This window comes from Phacochoerus africanus, chromosome 10 (genome assembly GCF_016906955.1).
Source record: "Phacochoerus africanus isolate WHEZ1 chromosome 10, ROS_Pafr_v1, whole genome shotgun sequence".
Lineage (NCBI taxonomy): Eukaryota > Metazoa > Chordata > Mammalia > Artiodactyla > Suidae > Phacochoerus > Phacochoerus africanus.
In genome coordinates, this window is record NC_062553.1 from 37,445,728 (window position 1) to 37,469,241 (window position 23,514).

General features: G+C 43.9%; 1 protein-coding gene across 1 annotated transcript in view; it reads left to right on the plus strand.

Annotated features, from left to right (window-relative positions):
• Positions 1–23,514, plus strand: part of ATP10D (ATPase phospholipid transporting 10D (putative)) — a 122,062-nt gene that overhangs the window by 84,399 nt on the left and 14,149 nt on the right. Inside the window, 8 exon segments of the mRNA XM_047797955.1 lie at positions 1,255–1,381; positions 3,637–3,821; positions 6,904–7,213; positions 9,957–10,033; positions 11,721–11,846; positions 14,476–14,676; positions 19,972–20,052; positions 21,247–21,351. Of these exon segments, the coding sequence (XP_047653911.1) occupies positions 1,255–1,381; positions 3,637–3,821; positions 6,904–7,213; positions 9,957–10,033; positions 11,721–11,846; positions 14,476–14,676; positions 19,972–20,052; positions 21,247–21,351 (1,212 nt within the window).

A 23,514-nucleotide genomic window follows, 5' to 3' on the forward strand; every position in this document is an offset into this window, starting at 1 on the left:
CAGAACCTTCTGCCTTTTTGGTGGAGTGATCCTCCACTGATAAAAATGTAGCCCAACAGATAGGAGACTCTCCCAAATCAAATTACCTTATGGGCAAGAATGAGTAGATAGAGAGGTTGCCTCATGTCCTCCACTCCATGCTGCTTTATAAAAACTGAATGGAGATCTCTTCCTCTAGGGCAACCTGAAGACAAAGGGAAAATGTATCATTGGTGCCTCCTCTAGGAATTCCACTTCATTTTTTGTTTGGAACAGGACTTCCTTGCTTCACCCATACGGCCGCCTCTTTCTTTTTTAAAAAAAATTTTTTGAGGAGTTCCCATCATGGTGCAGTGGTTAACGAATCCGACTAGGAACCATGAGGTTGTGGGTTCGATCCCTGCCCTTGCTCAGTGGGTTGACGATCCGGCATTGCCATGAGCTGTGGTGTAGGTCGTAGACTCGGCTCGGATCCTGTGTTGCTGTGGCTCTGGTATAGGCTGGTGGCTACAGCTCCGATTGGACCCCTAGCCTGGGAACCTCCGTATGCCGTGGGAGCGGCCCAAGAAATGGCAAAAAGACAAAAAAAAATTTTTTTTGAAATTATAGTTGATTTACAATGTGTCGATTTCTGCCATACAGCAAAGTAACCCAGTCATACATATATATAGTCATATATATATATATGTATTTTTTTCTCATGCTAAGTAACCCAGTCATATATCGTCATATATATATATTTTTTTTCTCATGCTATCTTCATCATGTTCTATCACAAGTGATTGGATATACTTCCTTGTGTTGTACAGTGGGAGGCCTCCTCTTTCTTTTAACCTTTGCAAATAACTAATCCCATAAACCAGCTGTTAAAAGAAATCAAAGGTGTTGCTAGCTATATAATATAGTGAATAGTCCTGACACCATTTTCTCAACTACACTATTAGAATCTCCCTGAATTTAACTCTGAATTGGAGACTTTTCCCAACTGCATACTCCCTGCTTTAATTAAATAGATCAACCCACTTGCATCACATGTGGTGCTTAGAATTAACCAGAGATACTAGTCTCCAGGGTCCATCCCTCATCAGCATGACTCTAGTCTGATTATAGAGCCGGTGAAGTTTGTCACCAAGTGGTATGAGGATAGGGACCTGGCCTGGATGTACCCAGAGAGAGGAATACCTAAAGCAAGTTCATGGCTTGACATTTTTCCCGGATTGGTCTTTACAGGATCATCATACAGCCTAGCCTCATAGCTCTTTTCTTCCTCCATAGATCATGAGTGACACAGAATACGCAGAGTGGCTGAGAAATCATTTTTTAGCTGAAACCAGCATTGACAACAAGGAAGAATTACTCCTTGAATCGGCCATGAGATTGGAGAACAAACTAACTTTACTTGGTAGGTAGACTATGCTGTATTGTCTGAATGGAGAATTTTCAAAATGAAACTCAGTGTCTCTAAATCAGTTACTTACCAGTGCCTTTTTTCGCTCACTTCGATCTAATAGCTGTGTGTGGTTCTACCCACCCTGTCCAGTTTGATTTCTACCCAGCTTCCAATCCTTTCCATTCCATTGTCCACTCTAGTGAGCTAGACTTCATGTGTGTGGGGTCAGAGTGGTCATCTGAAAGATGATCATTTAAAACTTGAATGCTTGGGAGTTCCCTGGTGGTCTAGTGATTAGGATTTGGCCCTTTCACCACTGCACCCCAGGTTCCATTCCTGGTCTGGGAACTGAGATTCCACATCAAGTTGCTGTCAAAAGCCAAAATAATAATAGTAATAAAAATTTAATACTTAACATGGAGTACAAAGTGAAATAAATACCCTGGTTCAAGAGAAGAAAGGTAGTTTCTTGCAAGGCATTGGATAAAGTATTTAATGTATGCTGTCTTTTTGAATCCATATAACAAATCTCTATTTTATTTTGGAGAAACGTGGAGCAGAGAGCAGTTTAATGACTTGTTCAAAGTCACAGGCCAGGTACTGGCAAAGCTAAGAGGAAGCTCAGATCTACTTCCCTCTAGGCTCATATTCTTTATTCTCTGCCTGCAACTAGACTAAGGAAATTTATTTCTCTCTCACATCCTGGTTTCAACTAGAAGTTGCACAACTGACACTGCTTGTCTCAGATTGAGCTGCATCTTAAAATCCCCTGCAGCGCTTTAAGACGCACTGATGCCTCCCAGGGATTCTGATTCAGTCCATCTGATGTGTGGCCTGGGTGTTTGAATTTTTCAAAGCTCCCCCAGTGGTTCTGAGAGGCAGCCATATTTTGGTTGTTGTTTTTTGTTTTTAGTGCTGCACCCGTGGCATATGGAAGTTCCCAGGCTAAGGGTCACATCAGAGCTGCTGCTGCCAGCCACAGCCACAGCAACGTGGGATCCAAGCCACTTCTGTGACCTACACCACAGCTCACGGCAACACCTGAACAAGGCCAGGATCAAACCTGCATCCTCATGGATACTAGGCCGGTTCATTACTGCTGAGCCACAATGGGAACTCCAGCAGCCATGGCTGAGAAACACTGCCTGAGAGTCTGAACATCTAGATCCTAAGCTAAGTGCTTACCCGCCAAGACAACAGCTCCTGAACTCCATTTCTCTGGTTCAGACAAAAGCAGCCGTCCTCCCTGGACTCTGGCCAATAGAGTAATGATCTCACTCCTAAGTCGTTTCTCCATGACTGTGTGAGTGGAATTAATCCACATTTCCTCATCTGCTGTTCCAAACCCAAAACTGCTTTGGACATTTAGTGCAAAACTCATTCAGCAGCGAGAGCAGGCCTGATGTGATAAGAAAATGTACAGTGTTGGGAGTTCCACTGTGGCGCAGTTGTTAGCAAATCCGACTAGGAACCATGAGGTTTCGGATTCGGTCCCTGGCCTTGCTCAGTGGGTTAAGGATCTGGCATTGCCATGAGCTGTGGTGTAGGTCAAAGACACGGCTCGGATCCTGCATTGCTGTGGCTCTGGCGTAGGCCGGCGGCTACAGCTCCAATTAGACCCTTAGCCTGGGAACCTCCATATGCCACGGGTGCGGCCCTAGAAAAGGCAAAAAAAAAAAAAAAAGAAAATGTACAGTGTTTATTACCTTAATTAGTGTGATTGTTGTCATTTGTAAGGTTTGCTGAAGAAATACTAATATGCTTGATGACCGGATATTATAAACTATGTTAGATGTACCATCTTAACCTTTTAAAATCTGCGAGACATTTGGATTCCAAAATATATCTAGCTCCAATTATTTTAGGAAAGGAAATTATGGAGTTCATTATGAAAGAGCATTAAAAATAGACATTGTTTTCCTCACCAGAACATTCCTAGAAAGCCAACCCTAACCCTTGAGAGTAGCATAGAATTATAAAATTGTGGAGTAAGGCTATATATGTATCTGAAACCCCCTCAGCTTAAAGAGAAGAAAGCTAGCTAAAAGGAGAGCAGGTAAGTTTGATAAATGCATTGATTTCTAGGGCTTCCTTCCCCAAATATGGCTTTGTGTATGATTTTGGTTGGGTTTTGACACTTACTTTGGGTCCCTCAAAGCTGCCAGAGTAGTGTGGGTTGGCTAACACATGGGGTTCAACTATAGCATAGGTGCACTTCAGCTGGCTTTGGTTATGTACACGTCCTGATGCACTTGGGGTATTTTTAGGTGCTACTGGCATTGAAGACCGCCTGCAAGAGGGTGTCCCCGAGTCTATAGAAGCCCTTCACAAAGCTGGAATCAAGATCTGGATGCTGACAGGGGACAAACAGGAAACAGCTGTCAACATTGCTTATGCGTGCAAGCTCCTGGAGCCAGATGACAAGCTTTTTATCCTCAATACTGAAACTAAAGTACGTACGCTGAGATTAATCCCGTCTTTCTGTTTGGTTTTGTTTTTCCAAAGCCAATGGAGTACATGTGATTTGATGGCTGTAAGGAGAAAGATGCACCAGTAACCATTAGCTCCTTGATAATTAGATCTTCTGTCCAGCAGCCTAGCATGTTTAGTTCTTATGAAGGCTTGGGAAATAAAATGATTCAAAGGAATCATTGCTGAAAAAAAGGCGTTAAGTGATAGTTTTCTTTTTACTTGCTCCCCACCATATTGGATTATCAATGATTTGACAAGACTTAAACCGTGATGACAAAATATGTCAAGCTCTGGGACAGGAATCTACCCTCTGTTCAAACTGAGGGGGAAGTGATGATTTTTATTGGAAGCAGGTGAATAAATATTTTCATGGTAATTCTAAAATTAGGCTCAGGGTTATCCTGCCCTCTAGTGGTACATCTTAGGTAGTGCACCTGAGAATATCAAAAGTTGGAAGACCTGGTTAAGGGAAGGGGAAAAAAAGGTTTTGTCTTCCTTCTTCTAAGGAGAAGGAATTGAAGAGGTTAGGACTCAGCCTACTTTTTCTAATGCCCTCCACGCCTGCCACTAATCTCTAACACAAATGTTGTAATCAGTTAAATAGACATTTTTTTTTCAGAAAATTCCTAGTATAGAGATAGTATGATTTGTGCATATTATTTAATTTGCTTGGAAAACCTTCCCCTTTCCTTCCTCAGTTGTCAGACTTAATCAGTGACAACCCTTCTGTCACAAAAATCTGCCTCTCAGAAATCCCCTGGAGCTTCTTACCCGGATCACACCTTTGTGGCAGGCTGCCACGTTTGGTTAGCCATGTTTTTATGCTTAGGCATCAGTCAGTACCCCAGGAGAAGGTACATGTGGAGGAAAGGGAATTTTCCTTATTAACACAGAGTGAGTTCTCCTTGGCTGTGGGCCCAGGGACCCACAGACACAACCACCAGCCAGACCCCAGTGTCAGCTGAGGAGGGAGCACAAGAAAATGCTTGGTCATTGTGGTCACTCAGATGGATGTGCCCTCAGTTCAGATGCTCAGGCTGCCAGTGACCCAGGTGTGTGACCTTGGGGTTTCCTTTCTAAGTCATTTTCCTTACTTGCAATGTGAGGATAAGTGGTACCTATTTCATAGGGTTGTTGCAGGCATTCGATGAGAAAACATAAACTGACGAATGTGGTGCCTTGCAGATGAACGGGGCTCAGTGAACCTTTAAAAGTAAAGACAATAAATCGTTTGTGTTTCATTTTGGCTTTAACATTTTTGTGAACAGTAAGATCCTTAGGATTCTGGAATTTATTTGTAAATATACAATTTATGGTTAAAGGCATTTGAAACTCCCAGTTGAAGAAGTCTTGGTGGAGTATCTGCTGTGGACTGTTCTAAGTACAAAAGCTTTTTTTTTTTTTTCCTTTTTGCTATTAATAGCTATTTTACCTCGGAATTTTTCAGATAACAGAACACAGTGAGTGAACAGAATTTAGATTTTTAATGACTCAAGTCTATGCATATAAAATCCCAGGTGCATAGTGGGGGATCAGTCACTGTCACTCTCCGCGCCTCAGGAGATGCTGAGAGTTAAGAATGGAATTGAGGATCATGGAGCTCAATTTGTCATTTAGTAAAGGAATTGCTCTTGTGACATTTTAACTGGGCCACCTGGCCACCCACGCCATGATGTGACATCCAGTCATTTCCGTAGTGTAGTACCTCAGCTTTACAAATTGTCATCCACTTTGCCTCTTAAATTTATAAATTAGGTTATGGTAAATGGGGCCACTTACTTTACATAATCTCCATTCTCGTAAGTTTCAATTCTTTTTTTTTTTTTCTTCTTGTCTTTCAAGTGCTATACCTGGGGCATATGGAGGTTCCCAGGCTAGGGGTCAAATCGGAGCTACAGCAGCTGGCCTACACCACAGCTCATGGCAACACCAGATTCTTAACCCACTGAGCGAGGCCAGGGATTGAACCTGTGTCCTCATGGATGCTATTTGGATTTGTTTCCACTGAGCCTTGATGGGAACTCCTCGATTGTTTTTGTTTGTTTGTTTTAATATAATATCGTCCTGAATTATTTACTACCTTTTTTTAAAATCTCATTTCATTTAAAATTTTCTCCTGAGAGTGTAACTCTTTATTTTCCTGTTTCTTAGAATCTATGAAAGGCTTTTTCATACATAATCTCATTTGGCTATTATAACAAGTAGAGCAGAAAAAATTATCCTCATTTTGTACCCTGAGACTCTAAAAGGTTGTGATTTGTCTAAGTACCTATGGCTTATTACTAGTCAAGCATGTTTCTGTATTCTATTACTTATTATATGTAATCTATATTATATATAATCTATAATCTATATTATATATAATCTATACTGTATCTATCTCCGTATTTACACATTATTCCCAGAGTAAGTGCTATAAAGTTGCTACAACACCGAAATAGTAAAAACTGAACCATTACCCTTATGGGAAAAAAGATTAGGTTCCTGTGAGCCTCTGGTCACAACATTTTTGTCAACAAATGAATATGTAACCTTGTTTCGTGTTTCTTTTTAAAGACACATTATTATTATTATTATTTTGTCTTTCTTTTTAGGGCCACACCTGCAGCATATGGAGGTTCCCAGTTTAGGGGTCCAATAGGAACTGTAGCCGCCAGCCTACGCCAGGGCCACAGCAACGCGGGATCCGAGCCGCATCTGCGATCTACACCAGAGCTCGCAGCAACACTGGATCCTTAACCCACTGAGCAAGGCCAGGGGTCGAACTTGTGTCCTCATGGATACCAGTCAGGTTCATTAACTACTGAGCCATGATGGCAACTCCCTTAGAGACACATGATTGTGTGTGTGTGTATGTGTGTGTGTGTGTCTACAAAACTTGTCCAACATCTTCTCCCTAAGGCATATCACAACCTCTTGTGTGTAGGAACACTAGACAACAGTATTCACTCCCTGGGGTTCCCTTGATGCAGCAGTTATTAAAGAATAACAATGATAAATCTAGCCGGATATGGCCACCGAGGGTGCCCCAAGGCTTAACTGTCTTTGCTTCTTGTTTCAAGGATGCCTGTGAGGTGCTGATGGACACAATTTTGAAAGAGCTTCAGGGGAAGAACCCAGCTGCTCCAGAGCGAGGACCATTAAGCGAGGATTCACAGCAGCCTCCTGGCCCCCAGGACCCAGGGCTGCGCGCTGGACTCATTATCACGGGGAAGACCCTGGAGTTCGCCCTGCAGGAGAGTCTGCAGAGGCAGTTCCTGGAGCTGACTGCTTGCTGCCAGGCTGTGGTCTGCTGCCGAGCCACACCCCTGCAGAAGAGCGAGGTGGTGAAACTGGTACGCGGCCATCTCCGGGTGATGACCCTGGCCATTGGTGAGTTGGGTGGAACCCAGCACCGCGCTTCTCCCTGTGATGTCACGCCAGAGGCCGATCCCCCGGTCTGTCCCTCCTTCTGAACATGTCTTTATGCTTCCGTCGGTCGGCCCTTTCCTCCCCGCTTTCCCTCCCTTCTTTCTCTCAGTCCCCCCACCCCCTCCCCCTTTCTGTCCATGATCTGTTTGGCTCGCTGCTCTGAACCAGGTGATAGAGATGGGATGGGGAAAATAATATAATAGGACTCTTTGGGTTACACATCAGATTCACAAACCACCTGGATTAAGGAGGGTAATTACTGAATCAAGGAACGGCAAAGTTCACGAGTTCTAACTTTCGAGAAAGTTAAATTGAGGAATATGGACAATGCATTTATTTATTCACTCAACACTTATTTATTGAGTGCCTTCTATGTCCCAGGCATTTCTCTAGCCATGGAGATACACAAGTATGTAAAACTGACAGAGTACCTTGTCTTAAGGAGCTTATGTCTAGTAGGAGGGCGGTACAGTTAAAAAAAAAAAAGTGAAACAAAAAAGTGTAAAGATAGAAGGTACCATCTCGTGACAAGTGCTGTTGAAAAAAATAGGGATACAGCACATTGGGAAGGGAGAGGGGGCTGCTATTTTAAATAGGTTTTTGTCAGAGTCTCACTGAGAAGGTTGAGTGTGAGCAGAGGCTTGAAGGAAATGGTAAGATGAGCCATAGGAGATCTGGGGGAAGAGCATTCCTGGTAGAGCAGGAGGTGAAAGGAAAGGCCATGGACCCTGCTTGGTGTGTTCAAACCCAAAGCAGGCTGAACGCAGGGAAGAGTTTTCTGCAGGTCGGTGAAGGGTTGAGAGGCGGCAGGTGGCCAGATCGTGTAGGGTCTTCGAGGCCTTTAGGGATCTTGGCTTTTGTCCGAAGAGATAGGGAGCCCCAGCAGGTCTGTGAGCACTGGAGGACCATGAGCTCCCATGAGTTGAAAAAGATCATGTTGGCTGCTGTGTTGAGTAACCACTGGGTTGTAAGGACATAAGGAAGGAGACCAGTTGAGAGGCTATTGAAGTAATTCAGGGAAAAGAGAATGGTGGCTTCAGAAGAGGTGGTGGGTCGTGGTCACGTAGTAGACATGGTTTGAAGAAAGAGCTGGTGACGTTTGTTGACAGACTGGTTATGTTATATTCTGGGAGGGGTCAAGGGGGGGGATGTCGAGTTTTTGTCTGTAAGAGCAGAAAGGATGGAGCGGCCGTTTGATGAGATGGGGTCAGGGCAATCAGGAATCGGCCTTAGCCTCTTAACGTTGGAGAGGTCCACTAGATGTCTAAGCAGTGATGTCAAGGAGGCAGCTGGGTATAAAGTCTTGGAATGCAGCCGTGAGGAACTGGCTAGAGGAGATGAAGCTCTGAGATGCCACAAAGCTAAGAGATTGGCAAGATGAGACCTCAGGCATCTCTGACAGTCTCTCTTTTCACTCAGGTTGTCTTCAGTCTCAGGTAGCATCTCCCCTTGGGGTGCTGATGGAGCCACCAGAAACTCCCACCTGCATAGCCTATCCCATTAGCAACCTGAGTGAAAGGAGAGCACCTCGTTGCAAGTTTCTGGAATTAAGTATCAGGATTAGGGTAGAATTCTGTTCAACTATCTCACTGAGTAAATGTATAAGTGACTGATTTTTTTTTTTTTTTTAAGGGCTGTGCCCTAGGCATATGGAAATTCCCAGGCTAGGGGTCAGATCAAAGCTGCAGCTGCCAGCCTGTGCCACAACCACAGCAATGCCAGATCTGAGCCATGTCACAGCAATGCTGATCCTTAACCCACTGAACAGGGCCAGGGACTGAACCCGATTCCTCATGGATCTTAGTCGGGTTTGCTACTGCTGGGCCACAGCGGGAACTCCTGAATGAACTATTCAAGCCCCTGGATCCAGATGTTCCTGAAGCTAGGGCCCCTGGGCATGGAAATTATATCAATGAAGCTGAAACATGTGCACATCTCTTAACCAATCACTAAGGCCAGGGAACAGCAATGATAATTTCCCAGCCCTGAGTCAGTTACCCATCATAAATCTGAGAGTTTGGGTTCATCCTAACAAACCACGTGGACTCTGAGTTCCCACAGAAAATCAGGATGCTGTTACCAAAAAAATCAAGTGAAGGTTGGTGGGCAGTTGGGAACAAGAGATGCTCATTACCGGCAGGAATGTCATACCTCCTCTTAAGCAGCTTCCCGTGTGCTGGGGAGACAGAAGTCTATAGCAACCACAATACCATGTGATAGATATGATAGAGATTCACAGGGGTACTTGGAGCCTAAGGAAGGGGCATTGGGTCTAAAAGGAATATGAGAAGGGTTTCCCAGAGGAAATGATAGCTAAACGCACAGCAAGAGTCCTTGAAATCTAGCCAGTGGGATGGGGGTGATGAGGACAGAGTTATAAGAATACAAAAGAGCACGTACAGGAGCTGGAAGGAGCAGGTAAGCAGCAGGAACACTGAAGGTAGAGTGAATATCATAGAGAAAGGGGAGGTCAGTCCAGATAGCGGTCATAGCACGAAGGACATTAAGGTAGGGTGGAGTATGGAATTCTCCCTCATGACAGTGGACGCCATATTGAATTTCTGCTCATCTAGCTGCCAGGCAACTTGGAGACGTGGGATACAATTTGAAGGATTTGTTTGTTGGCTTAAGTGGCCACCATCGATGGGCACGATGGCATCTTTTCTCTGCTCGTGTTTCTTACCTTTTCTTCTATCTCATGAAGGTGATGGCGCCAATGACGTTAGCATGATACAGGTGGCAGACATTGGGATTGGGATCTCGGGTCAGGAAGGCATGCAGGTGAGTGGCCGTTGTGCACCCACATACCATGAACTTGACCTGCCCTCCCAAAGGCAACATTCCCCATAGTCCAATCGCTGTGGTAGAGCGAGGCTGTCTGTGACTAGCTCAGGAGTGAGTGACAGGGCATTTAGCCATTCATTGTTGGTTATTTACTGGGTGAGCACTGTGGGATTTTCCTGGGCAATTAATTTTAGCTCTGTGGCTCCCTTGTTCAGTTAACAATAAAACTTGTCTAAATCATAAGAACATACATATTTAGCCCCCAATAACTATGTGACTTTGAACACTGATGAGAGCTACTAAGGATCTCAATGAAAGACCTTAGGATCCGAAAGAGCGGGAGAGGGGGAAAGAAGAAAAGAGAGAGTAAGGGGAGTTCCCGTCGTGGCGCAGTGGTTAATGAATCCGACTAAGAACCATGAGGTTGCGGGTTCGGTCCCTGCCCTTGCTCAGTGGGTTAATGATCCGGCGTTGCCGTGAGCTGTGGTGTAGTTTGCAGACGCGGCTCGGATCCCGAGTTGCTGTGGCTCTGGCGTAGGCTGGTGGCTACAGCTCCGATAGACCCCTAGCCTGGAAACCTCCATATGCCACGGGAGCGGCCCAAGAAATAGCAAAAAAAAAGACAAAAAAAAAAGAGAGAGAGAGAGAGAGAGAGGGAGGAGTTCCCACAATGGCTCGGTGGAAACAAATCTGACTAGTATCCATGAGGACCCTGGCCTCAATCAGTGGGTGAAAGGTCTGACGTGGCTGTGAGCTATGGTGTAGGTCACAGATGTGGCTCGGATCCTGTACTGCTGTGGTATAGGCTAGAGGCTACAGTGCCAATTCGACCCCTAGCCTGGTAACCTCCATATGCTGTGGGTGTGGCCCTAAAAAGACCAAAAAAAAGGGGGGGGGAGAGAATGAGAGATGTAAGACTGTCCTATTTGTGTGTGGGGGGGGTGGGGGGATAGTGGTTTTGTTTCTTTGTTTGTTGTTTTGCCATACCCCATGGCTTGCAGAAGAGAATTTCCTGGGACAGGGATCAGACCTGTGCCACAGCAGCAAACCGAGCCACAGCAGTGACAATAATGGATGCTTAACCCACTGAGCCACCAAGGACCTCCTGGATAGAGTTTTAGTCACAGAATTCAGATAGAAGCTCATCCAGAAGACTGCTTGCCAGGTGTACACAGCAAATCCTGCCAAAGGAAAGTGGAATGGGAGGCTTAGGGTTTCCCAAGAATTGTAAATAATGACATCTCTACAAAGATGAGACATGCAAGATACCTCTTTGCCTGACACATTATACGAAGTCACACGAAGTCATGACTGTAATTGTCATGACCGTCTCTTCATGGAGGAGAAGCAAAACGCACAAAGTAATGGGCCCAGTTCTTGCTAAGGGAGCTGCTTTCTAGGAGACATCACTTGCTGAAATTCCATCATGAGGGGTAGCCAAAGAGAGGTTTTGTTTCATTGGACCATTTTGGAAAGCAGAGTGGTGACGCCAAGCAACCTAGCCAGGCTTGTATTCATGGGGCTTTGTCTTAGTTTCTTTTTTCTTTTTCTTTTTTATTTTTTTGGTCTGCATGTAAGGTTTAAACCACACATTTGGCCAGTCTGAGCCTGCTGAGCCAGGCTGCCCTGCTGTTCTAACATGTTAGTTGCTCAGGGTGACACACTCTCCTTGTTGCCTCGGCAGGCGGTGATGGCCAGTGACTTTGCCATTTCTCAGTTTAAACATCTCAGCAAGCTCCTCCTCGTCCATGGGCACTGGTGTTACACCCGGCTTTCCAACATGATTCTCTATTTTTTCTACAAGAACGTGGTATGTAGCTCCAGGGAATCCACCCCTCCCGCTTCCCACGTCCACTCCTGCTCGCGAGAGGGGCAAAGAGGAAGAGCCCCACGAGGGGCTTGCTTATTGATGTTTGGAAAGCAGCCGGGAACACTCCTGCTGTCTTACCAGGGATAATCTGGGAATGTGCTGTGCTTCAGCTGCTGACAGCAAATTGCAAGGCTTGTCCATCTGCTAGCATTGTCTATTCCCTATGCATTTAAATTCAATTAAGCCCTGTCTGATTCGTTTAGAATCCAGCTTTTGACCTTCCCTAAAAAGGTTGTGACAAGCAGAATTATGAAATGTTTAATGCTCTCTGTCAGTAGGGAATGAAAAGGTTTGCCTCCCTTTTACGGGAGATACCAAAAAAAAATACCTGCTGTTCCCCAGCGGCTGTCCCACGTGGTATGTTGAAGACACAGATATAGCCGAAAACCCCGTATTGTGCCTCTTGGCCTGCAGCTGGGTCACACTCCATGATGCAGAATTCTCTGGCCAGCTTGTGAAATGTGTTTGCACATGATAGCTGTGTGATGGTCAAGAAACTTAATTTCGACCATGTAATTCCTAAAGGGCAGAATTTGATTTGTAGACATCCTGGCCTGTGATCTTCGGCATACCGTTTAAATTTCAGTCTCCTCTTTCAGAAACTCAGGTTGGCCTTTGATTGCTTCACCTAAATCCCTTCTAGGCACAGTGATGTAAATATGTCACAATTTTCAGACCAAATTTATTCTTGGTCTTTAAAGTCCATGAGGAGCCCGTTAGTGGCAAACGTGCATTTACATCATGCTATTGAAATACCGTCTTTAGGAAAAAGATGACTTTAACGGGTCATTTTTAGGATATCCCAAATGTATAATGTAGATCTGTGCATAGGTGTGTCTGTGTGTCTGTCTATCAGCAGGGACATTTTTTTTTCCCCCTATAGCACAATGAGCTTTTTAGGATGCTCTCAGTACTTTTACTAATTAGAATTGGCACATTTAGCCAAAGTTTAAAAAAACTTGGATACTTTATGATCACATTTGAAATGTACAACATCTCTGGCTGAGTGTGTGATTCTGGAGAACGCTGTGACTTGTTTAAAATTCCAGAATTTAGTGGTCAGTGACTTTTAGAGAAGCACTCCCCCCGCCCAGGTTTTTTAAAAATGCTTTTTCTACCTTCTATTATGACGCAGCCCACTGCATCCTCTCCCTCTCCCTTTTAACTCCAAATTTCTAACTAATATTAGAAAGAGATGCCGCTTGCTTTTGGGGGGGGGGTGTTCATTAGTAGCAACTGCATCACCAGGGAGTAAGGATCCTGTGTTCCTTTTACTCCGTAACCCTGGATGACAGTGATATTCTCTCAACTTATTTCTACCGCTTTTCCTGTCGGGCCAAACAATGCATGGTTTGTACACTGTGGAGATCAGGGCCAGTATCAGAAACTGTTGGAGGAGCTTAGCTTTCTGGGGCCGTAGTTCTTGGATCTTGGACAACTTTTGCGATAGTGATAAAGACTGTGGATTCAGTCTCCAGAATAGTTTCCCAAATACACGTACCCAAAACTGATAGGTTTTCAGGAGGGAGGCATGATGCCTGTCATAAACTCTCGTCTGAGGATCGTGGCCCCTGTCTTAAGGTCTTCCAATGGACTGTGATGCCACTGATGATAAGTCCTGCATCAGCTAATGAATACTCAGGAAAAAGGCACTTTCTAGGTCATGAGCACTTTCTAACTGGATCTTGATAGTAAGCCCTCATGTGGCATAATTTTCAATTTCCAGATAGAAGAGCCAAAATTCATAGACGTTAGGGAAATAACCTCAAGTCATGTAGTCAGTTGGAAGTGTCCCCAGATTTGGAACAAGACTCCCTAAATCTCAGTCCCGTGTCCTTCCCTGCGTCCTGCCTTCCTTGGGGGCACAGAGCGCTTGCTATCATGGACTTAGATTGCCAGAGACAGAATACTGAAGAAAACACTCTAGAAGGTATGTGCCTGGCTTGTAGGGTGACCGCCTGTCCTGATTTGGGACTGTCGTAGTTAGAGTCCCAGGTCCTGGGAAACAGCTCAGTCCCAAGCAAACTGGGATGGTTGGCCACTCACTGGCACCACCCACTTCACTGCGAAAAAAATAATTGTGAACCCAGAAGGGAAGAGAATGAACATTCGTTGTAGGCCTGCTGTGTACCAGACCCAGGGCTAGTTTCTCATCTAGAGCTGGAACGAACGCCTCCATTTGAATACTGGCTCTGCGGCCGAGTAGCCTGGTAACTTCGGGCAAGTTCCTTAGCCTCACTGTGCCTCATGTTCCTCATCTGTAAAATGGGAACAGCACTAATTCCCAATTTATTACGAAAATTAAATGTGTTATTCATAAACTCCTTAGAACCGTGCCAGCTCCACACAGTAATGGTCTGTGTATGTGTGTGCGTTTGTGTGTCTTAATTTACTAAGACATTTCCCCACAGCAGCTGCAAGGTAAGTTGTGGCCTTCGATTCTGTGAGAGAGGAAGCTGTCCTGAGGGAGGGGCTGAAGTCGCACAGCTCAGGATGCAGCGGGTGGCATGAGCGGTCGTAGCACACACTGCTGACTCTAAGACATGCGTGTCCCTCTTTGTGTCCCTAGGCCTATGTGAACCTCCTTTTCTGGTACCAGTTCTTTTGTGGGTTTTCAGGAACATCCATGACTGACTATTGGGTCTTGATCTTCTTCAACCTCCTTTTCACATCCGCCCCTCCCGTCATCTATGGTGTTCTGGAGAAGGATGTGTCTGCAGAGATGCTCCTGCAACTGCCTGAGCTTTACAGGAGTGGCCAGAGATCAGAGGTGGGTGCCACAGCAGCACTGCGCAGACTGATAACACACCCCTTGTCAAAACCAGGGCGTTTTCCAGTCAGATCGGCTCAAGTGTGGTCATGTATTGAAAACAATTTGAATGTGTGTGTGTTTCCAAAGATCTCTTGTGACACTGCACATAAAATTCCTCACTTCTGAGACGAACACACATAAAAGCATGAAAGACCCGAGGTGCACATAAGAAGACATCTAGCCTTTGGACCTTACAACGAACAATATCTAGTTTTTACCAAACCGCACGGTGCCTTCTGTTGTGCAGACTACGAAGTACGCTGGTCCCATTTATCTCCACAAAGCACTTTGAGAGAGAACGTCTTCCCATTCTAAGAGGAAGCATCTGAACTTCAAAGGGGCTACGTCATTTTCTCCAAAAATTTCACAGCTGAAAAATGGCAGATCCAAGATGGGGGCCTTCCGAGTTTGTTTCTAAAGGCAAAATTAAATTCTTCAGGTGCCACTCTCCCTTAGAACAGCGGAGTCCTCTTAATGGCTCCCTCTCCCTAAGACCAGCCTCACCTCCACTTAGATGCTCTTGGTCCTGTCCGTGCACCTCTGATGCATCCTTTATATCAGCCCTCCCCGCCCCATCCTTCTCTCTCTGCCCTCCTCAGCTCCTACCTAGAGGATTGTCGTCACTGATTAATTAAGCCAGCTGTCCTAATTCATCTCTTACAAGATTAAGCATAACCAGCATTGAGATGGCCTTATGAATGTTTATGTAATGCCTCCTGTATGCCCGGTACTGTTGTAAGTGCTTAACATATATAAATCTAATTCTCAAAGTGCCCCTGCAGGATAGATGCTATCATTATCCACACTGTTGATGAGGCAAGTTGGGCGCAGGGAGGTACCTGAAGTAATCTGCCTGTGTCACCAAGCTCCTGAGTGGTGCAGGTGAACCCTGGTTCCTGAGCCCATGCTATGCTGCAGAAAGAACATCGGTGTCATCTTTGGTCCTTAGGTGCCTCCCACCCCTTTGCTGTTTAATGGCCAGAAATCCAAAGTGTGCTCATTGGTCCATTGTTGGGATCATAGGGACTGAAATGGACCAACAACCTATAGACACCTGTATGTGGGCAAGGCTGAAGGGTCAGTCTGGTCAGATAATCTAGCCTTGAGAAGAGTCTTCCATTAGGACGTTTTCAGTTGCACGTGATAGAAACCCAGTTCAAATTGGCTTAATAAAAAAGGAAAATGTTTTGACTGTCATAGCTGCAAAATCCAGGAATAATGGTGACGGAACACCGTTATTCTTTAAGCAACCCTAGATGTGCTGGTTATAAATCATTGAGCCCCTCTTGAGTCCTTTGCTTTTCCCTGTATTTATCACTGTGGCTTGAAAGATTGTTTTCTCATCCACCAGGCTGGGGACATAGATCATTCCCCAGGACAGAGCGGGGACACGTGGACAGGATTGTCAAGGAGGGTTTCCTGTAGAAGAACTAGACAAACAAAAATGAGACTCTGCAGTTCCCGTTGTGGCTCAACGGAAACGAAACTGACTAGCATCCATGAGAATGCAGGTTCAATCCCTGGCCTCGCTCTCTCAGTGGGGCACGGATCCGACGTTGCCACGAGCTGTGGTGTAGGTCATAGATGTGGCTCAGATCCCGCGTTGCTGTGGCTGTGGTGTAAGCCAGCAGCTACAGCTCCGATTCAACCCCTAGCCTGGGGCCGTGGGTGCAGCCCTAGAAAGACAAAAAATAAAAATAAAAAACGAGACTCACTGTAAGAAATCCATGTATTGAGCTTTACTGGACTCATTGTTCTGAAGATGCTGACCCAGATGAGCACATGTTAGAAATGATGGGTTATGTTTAGCCTAAGTTTAAATTCGGATTCTGTGGTGTGTGACCTCATTAAGTTATTTGACTTGCCTGTACTCCAATTTCTTTACTTTATGGAGATGATACAAGGATTAATATGTAAGTTCCAGCCATATTAAACTCTCAGTACATTGTTTTTACCCCACACTCACATTTAACCAGAAATTCGAGGAAATTCTGAATTTAAAATGATGTGTTTTTGAGTTTCCATTGTGGTTCAGTGGGTTAAGAACTCAGCATAATCTCCATAGGATTTGGGTTTGATTCCTGGCCCCTCTCAGTGGGTTAAGGATCTAGTGTTGCCACAAACTGTGGTGTAGGTTACAAATTTGACTTGGATCCAGTGTTGCTACAGTTGTGGTGTAGGCCTGCCGCTGCAGTACTGACTTGACCTCTAGCCTAGGAACTTCCACATGCTGCAAGTGCAGCTGGAAGAAGAAAAAAATAAAATCAATAAAATGACTTGTTTTTGTCAATCCAGCTTTATTCTGTCTTAAACTGCCTTTCCAGACTAGAGAGTAATTTAATGTCCTTAGGCTCATGGAGCAGCCAACACAGAGGAAAAGTCAGCTTCCAGGCAAGTAGAAATCCTTACAATCCTTTAATGTCATCCAGCCCATTCAGGTCAAAGAACCACATGGGGTCTTCCTAAAAACGTCCAGTCCAACTTAAAAGTTCAAGGCGAGGGTGCAGGAATGTGTGGTTGATATTAATGAAGGTTGTTCTGTGCCCTAGGCCTGAGTTGAATTCCACATTCATTGGGGAAAGAGGAGTAAAAGGGAGATTCTGAAAGTTTTTTATAGCTGATGTTTCAAAAGCCTATTTGTACAGCCTGAAGATTGTAATTGGTCTTAGAAGAGTTGAGGTCATTGCTTCCTGTTGTTGAAACATGCTATCTTTTGCACACACTATTCTAGCAAGCCGGCCAGTTTTATAATACACGGTAAGAGTGAGCAGATTTCCAATATGTGTCCACTGATAAAAGGTGATGGATTTCATTGACGTTACCTTCCAGAAGAGTTGTCCTTTCTTTGAACTTGGCCTCCACGCAAATTCATTTTTATACTTGGGCCATTTCCTGTCTTTGTCCTTAAATATACTTTCCAGGGTTATAGCATCTCCCTCCTTGAAAGGAGATGGGTCTGGAAGGCTGCAGTCAGAGGCATCCTTTCCAAGAAGCAATAGTGTTGCCCATCTCTCCATCACCCACACAGTCTTCTTTCCTGGCTTTTACTTCATGTCCAGATTTTCCCTCTCAGTTTCCAGGAGATCCCATGAGTTACTCCCTTTATTCTCTCATTTGTCTTACCCTTGACCCTTCTCTACTCCCAAGCCCCCCCACTCACATGACCAAAGAGAAAGTGTACTTGTTACCTTTTGGTGCTCGGTTTTTTGAACACCCTCTGCTCCCCCAGAAGCCGGAAGCTGTATTTTAACTTATTCTAAATTGTTCTCTCTCTTATCCGGTGACATTTTTGTTGCCCCTTTGACTCTGCCACATTCTCTTCCACCATTTGGTTGTGCTTTGTTAGAATCGATTGTGCACCATTAAGACTTTATGGACACTTGCGTGAAGAAGGGCCAGGTAGAAGATTCATTTCCAGTGAAAAGAATTGTAAAAGAAAATACAGGGAAAAGTAGACTGGAAATGATGAATCTTCATTGCTTTAATTTTGCAGAGGACAGGGATAAAAAAGAAAAAAAGGATAGGTGTAAAACTTCCAAGTATAGTCTTTTGAAGAATGGAAGAAGGTATATGGCGAGTTTGTATATTTTTAAAGATTAGTTCTTCAGGAGACCATTAGACATTTTCAAGGAAATGTTAGCCTCTTTTTGCATTTGAAAGGGAATAAGACTATGAACACCTTAAGAAAAGGGAAGGCTAGTTAAGGGATGTGATATGTGTGTTGCTGTTTTTGTCCATGGCAGACATCACTTATAACCTGCAGCACTCCAGCCTTCCTGAATGGGTCTAAATGGAGCCTTCTGCACAGAGATTATCATTCATCAGAGTTATCTCTTGTGAAAACCTGTTTTCCACCACTTGACTAGTGTGTCTACTTGATCTTTCTCTCTCTTTCTAGAAGATGTGGTAGGAAGCAATTGAGCACATGAAAAGTTATATGACAATAGTTGATTAAGCCAACAGATAGTCGTGAAGTACCTGCTATGTACCAGACATGGTTTTAATCACTTGAATAAAAGAACCCAAGTCCTACTCTATGAAGTTTGCACTCCATTGAGAGAACATAGGAAATCTTTAAGGAAATATTTCTTTGTCATTGTTGTTTGTTTTTTTTTAGGGCTGCACCTGCAGCCTATGGAGGTTCCCAGGCTAGGGGTCAAATCAGAGCTACAGCTGCCAGCCGGCTCCACAGCCACAGCAACACTGGATCCAAGCCATGTCTGCCACCTACACCACAGCTCATGGCAACGCCGGATCATTAACCCATTGAGCAAGGCCAGGGGTCAAACCCACAACCTCATGGTTCCTAGTCGGATTCATTCCCACTGCACCACACAGGAACTCCAAGGAAATATTTCTGATGGTGGTGAGAGACTTCTCAGGAGGCCGTGGAAGTAAATGATTAAAGGCTTGACATTTAGACTGATCCAGGGGTCTATGCCTCTATGAGGAAGTGATCTTTAAGTCAGGATAGGAATAGTAAGGAGCTGATTGGGAAGAGCAGGAAAGAATTTCTGGCAGAAACAACAGCACAGGTTAAGCCCCAAGGAAGGAATGGATGTAGCATATTTGAGAAATAGGATGAAGTCTGTGGGGAGGATGGTGAAGGAGGGTGGGAGGAGGGGGCGGGGTGACCCAGGAGAGCAGGGGCTTCAGTGGGCGGACCACGAAGGACCTTATAGGCCATGGGAAAGAATTTAGATTGTATTGGAAACACTGTGAAAGTCATTGGGGTTTGGGAGGGGGGCCAGTTTGATTAATTAGGGAGATGACCTGATTTACGTTTTTTAAAACTGGCCGCTATGGGAAGACTGGTTTAGGGCCAAGAGAATAAGCCAAGAGGCGGGTGGATGGCTCTCCAGTCATTCATAGAGAGTTGGTGGTAAATTGGAATGAAAGAAGTAAAGGGGAGAGAAGTGGATGAATTTGGAGAAGTTTTTGAAACGTGGTCAATAGGAAGTGATAATACTGCTATCCCTGTTTCAGGCAGATTTAAGATTGTTCCAATGAGAAAAGCAAAACAAGCTGAAGTTTCTTCAGTGATTTTTCTCTTTCACCTGTGAACTTATTCAATTATCACCCTTCATTCCTACACAACTATTTACAAATCCTACCTGTTTTGTGAGTGAGAGAATTAAAGGAATAGAGTTTTCTCTCAGAGAAGCAAAAACAAGCACTGGTTTGTGTTGTTCTATGATTTCACTTTGACCCTCGTTAATCTTGCTCCCTCCCCAATATCTGTTTCATTTTTAGGCATACTTACCCCACACCTTCTGGATCACCCTGTTGGATGCCTTTTATCAAAGCCTGGTCTGCTTCTTTGTGCCTTACTATGTAAGTCCTTGTTCCCTCAAAGGGTTTGTTGTTAATGAAGTAATGATGCTTCTTTATACTTTGTCACTGGTATCGGCATAGAGAATTAGGTATATTAGGGTAGATTGCTCACACAATCAAGTCGATTATTAACTGACTATAACACCCCTCCCAAATAGGTTAAATTTGGAGAGAGGTTCCTAGCTGAGTCCTCTTGGGTCTCTTTTTCTAGGTATAGGTACTGATTGACAGTTTTCATCAATGACTTGAATAAAATTGGAGGTCCACCATATGATGAGAGGAGTCAGAATCAGAGAGGCAGAGTAAAATAGAAATGCTATTGTTAGTTAACACTAGGCTAATTCTATCACGATGACATTCAGAATATTGAATTTAAGTGCTCTCCCCAAAACTAAAAAAAAAGCAAAAAAAAACCCCACCAATATGTTACACAGGTAAAGAATGGAAGATATGTGACCAAGCAAGCAAAGACTGTGTAAAATTAATTTAAAAATTTTAGGCCATCACCAAGCACAAAGCAGCACAATACAGTTGTCCATCCACACATTTCTTCCTGGAAGAAAATATTAATTCGATCATGGATGGTTAACAAAAGTTCAGCAATAAGAAGGAGAAAGGTAATCGTCTCTAAGGGAAGAATTGTTATTCTTTATTCAATTAAAGTTATTTGCACTCACCCAGTTAGAATATTCTAGGTACACTGCATTTCTTTTCATTTTTTAAAGTTTCATGGACATATGGTTGATTCACAATGTGTTAATTTCTGGTGTACAACACAGTGATGCAGATATATATATATATAAACATATCCTTTTTTTTTTCAGATTCTTTTCCTAGGTAGGTTATCACAGAATATTGAGTAGAGTTCCTTGTGCTGTACAGCAGGTCCCCACTGACCATCTATTTCGTATATAATAATGGCATATGCCGGTCCCATTTCAAGAGGAGTATGGATGAGGCAGTCTGAAGTATAATTAGAATAGAAATACTAGAATTGTCAAAGATCAGAAAATAGTGTCATTTGAAGAATACTTTAAGGACTTGAAGACATTTACATGTGAGAAGGATGGATATTTGTTAATAGTGGTATATACTCAGGTTAGCCATAGTACCTGCTTCAAAGGTTTGCAGCTCTGTTAAGTGAAACTCACACTGCTGAGTAAGAGGTCACCAACTCTTACCCTCTCTCCGTAGACCTACCAGAGCTCAGACATTGACATCTTTGCATTCGGGAACCCCCTGAACACAGCTGCTCTCTTCATCATTCTCCTCCATCTGGTCATTGAAAGCAAGAGTTTGGTGAGTAGTTTTCCTGCCTCTGAAGCAGCCTGAAACTATTGGTGGGGAAACATGCTCCTGCCTAGAAGACCAGTGGTGATGAGAAGAGTCATGACCCCATTGAAGAAGGGTAATTCACAGCTACTCTTGGTGATTGTTGAGTACCATTATGCTGAGGTTGATGTACAGTCATGGAGAACCCCTGCCTGGTCCCCTTGGCGGTTTCCATGGTGTGGCTGGTTCATAGAGGTGAGTCAAGCTGGAGAAACAATTACCCTTCTATGGCTGGCGTTCTTCCAGACCTAGCTGATGCCTTTCAACTAAAAGAAAAACAGGTGTTTTTATAAATCCGGGTATACTGACTTTTGTAAGTGATGATTTTATGCTTTTCTCATAATACCAAAAAAATGTATCTTCATCTGCTTCCAGAATGTTTCCCATTCATTTAATTCTAAGGTGTTTTTTTTTCAAACTTAGTTGCTGAGTTAATGATAAAGTTAAGTCTTCTCATAAAAATGGCAGGGTGGCTCTGCAGCAAAGCTAATACGTGGAATTCAGATAAAGAGCACTTTGCTGTAAATTCTCCTTTGCAGGAGAAGACCATCCTACCCATGTCTGGAGAATAAACTGCCTCTGTGATGATATATGCTGCTCTCTCACTTCCACTGTCATTGTCTCTGCTGTAGGCAAAGCCTCACTGTCATCTCTCCCTGAACCATGGTTATAGCCTCCCTCGTCTTTCCACCTCCTACGGTTGACTCCCTGGCCCTCTCTACAACACGATCAGAGTCATCCTTTTGAAATATGAATCAGGAGCTCCCATCGTGGCTCAGTGGTTAACGAATCCGACTAGGAACCATGAGGTTGAGGGTTCGATCCCTGGCCTTGCTCAGTGGGTTAACGATCCTGCATTGCCATGAGCTGTGGTGTAGGTTGCAGACACAGCTCGGATTGGCATTGCTGTGGCTGTGGCGTAGGCCGGAGGCAACAGGTGGGATTAGATCCCTAGCCTGGGAACCCTAGAAAAAGGCAAAAAAAAAAAGACAAAAAAGAAATATGCACCAGACATTTTTGCTCTCCTTTGGGTACAACCCCTCAGTGGCTTCTTATGGTACCTGGAATAAAATCTAAAAATCCTAAGATGGCCTGATAGGCTTCATGTAGTGATGCCTTCTCTCTCTCTCCAACCTCATTTCCACATATTTATAGGCTAGAACCACACTGTCCCTCCTCCAGTTTCTTAGCTGCAATAAACTCATTACCATGTCAGGGCCTTGGCATTGACCATATCCTCTGATGAAAATATTCCTAGCTCCTTTTTAGATCTCTGCACGTTACCCAGCTCAAGTGTCATTTTAGGTTTCAGCAAAAAAGCTGCTTCCCCAAGAGCCCTTCCCTAACATCCATTTTTTCATACCATCCTTTTTTTATTCATAATCCTAGGATTATAATTAATTATGATTATTTTGTTCATGTTTCTCTTCTACATTAGACTATAATCTGAGGACAAGGTTCATGTTTATTTTGTTCACCACTGTATGTAGGTCAAGACAGGCACATAGTAGGTGTTCAAAAAATACTTGAATGAATAAATGAGTGATTAAATGACTAACCAATGTTTGGGGTATATTTAACATCCTGGTGGTGATGCATTTGAAACGGGAAAACAGCCAAATGAATTCTTGTTTTAAATGTGATCTGAGGTTATGTTATGAGATTATTTACAGTCGCAAGTCGAGCTGAATATTTTCGACATCACTTGCTTTGCTTATAACTGGCTGTAACCAAACCTTACAAGCCTAAATTGTTGTAAAAGGTTAATATCTGCAAACACCAGATGGGAAGAGCAAAGGGAATTCTGTAACTAAAATATTTGGGCTTGTTCAAATATCAGTTTACGTTTTTAAGCAATTATGTAGGTATTTTTCACTGCTGCCTAAGGAAGCGTCTTACGTTCTGACACTGATGAATGTTCTGCAGGCTCTAACATGTCAAATATCCACTTGGGTTCAGTGGTTGTGAGCCACAGCAATCTATTTTGGCTAACCTGAGCAAATAGGAAAGCTATTAAAAATATATTGGAGAATCATCTAAAACAAGTAAAAAAAATATATATCCTGGGGATCCAGAATGGCTCTGGAGATCTAGGAGTTGGAAACCTTGAGCAGGTGGGTGGGGATGGTC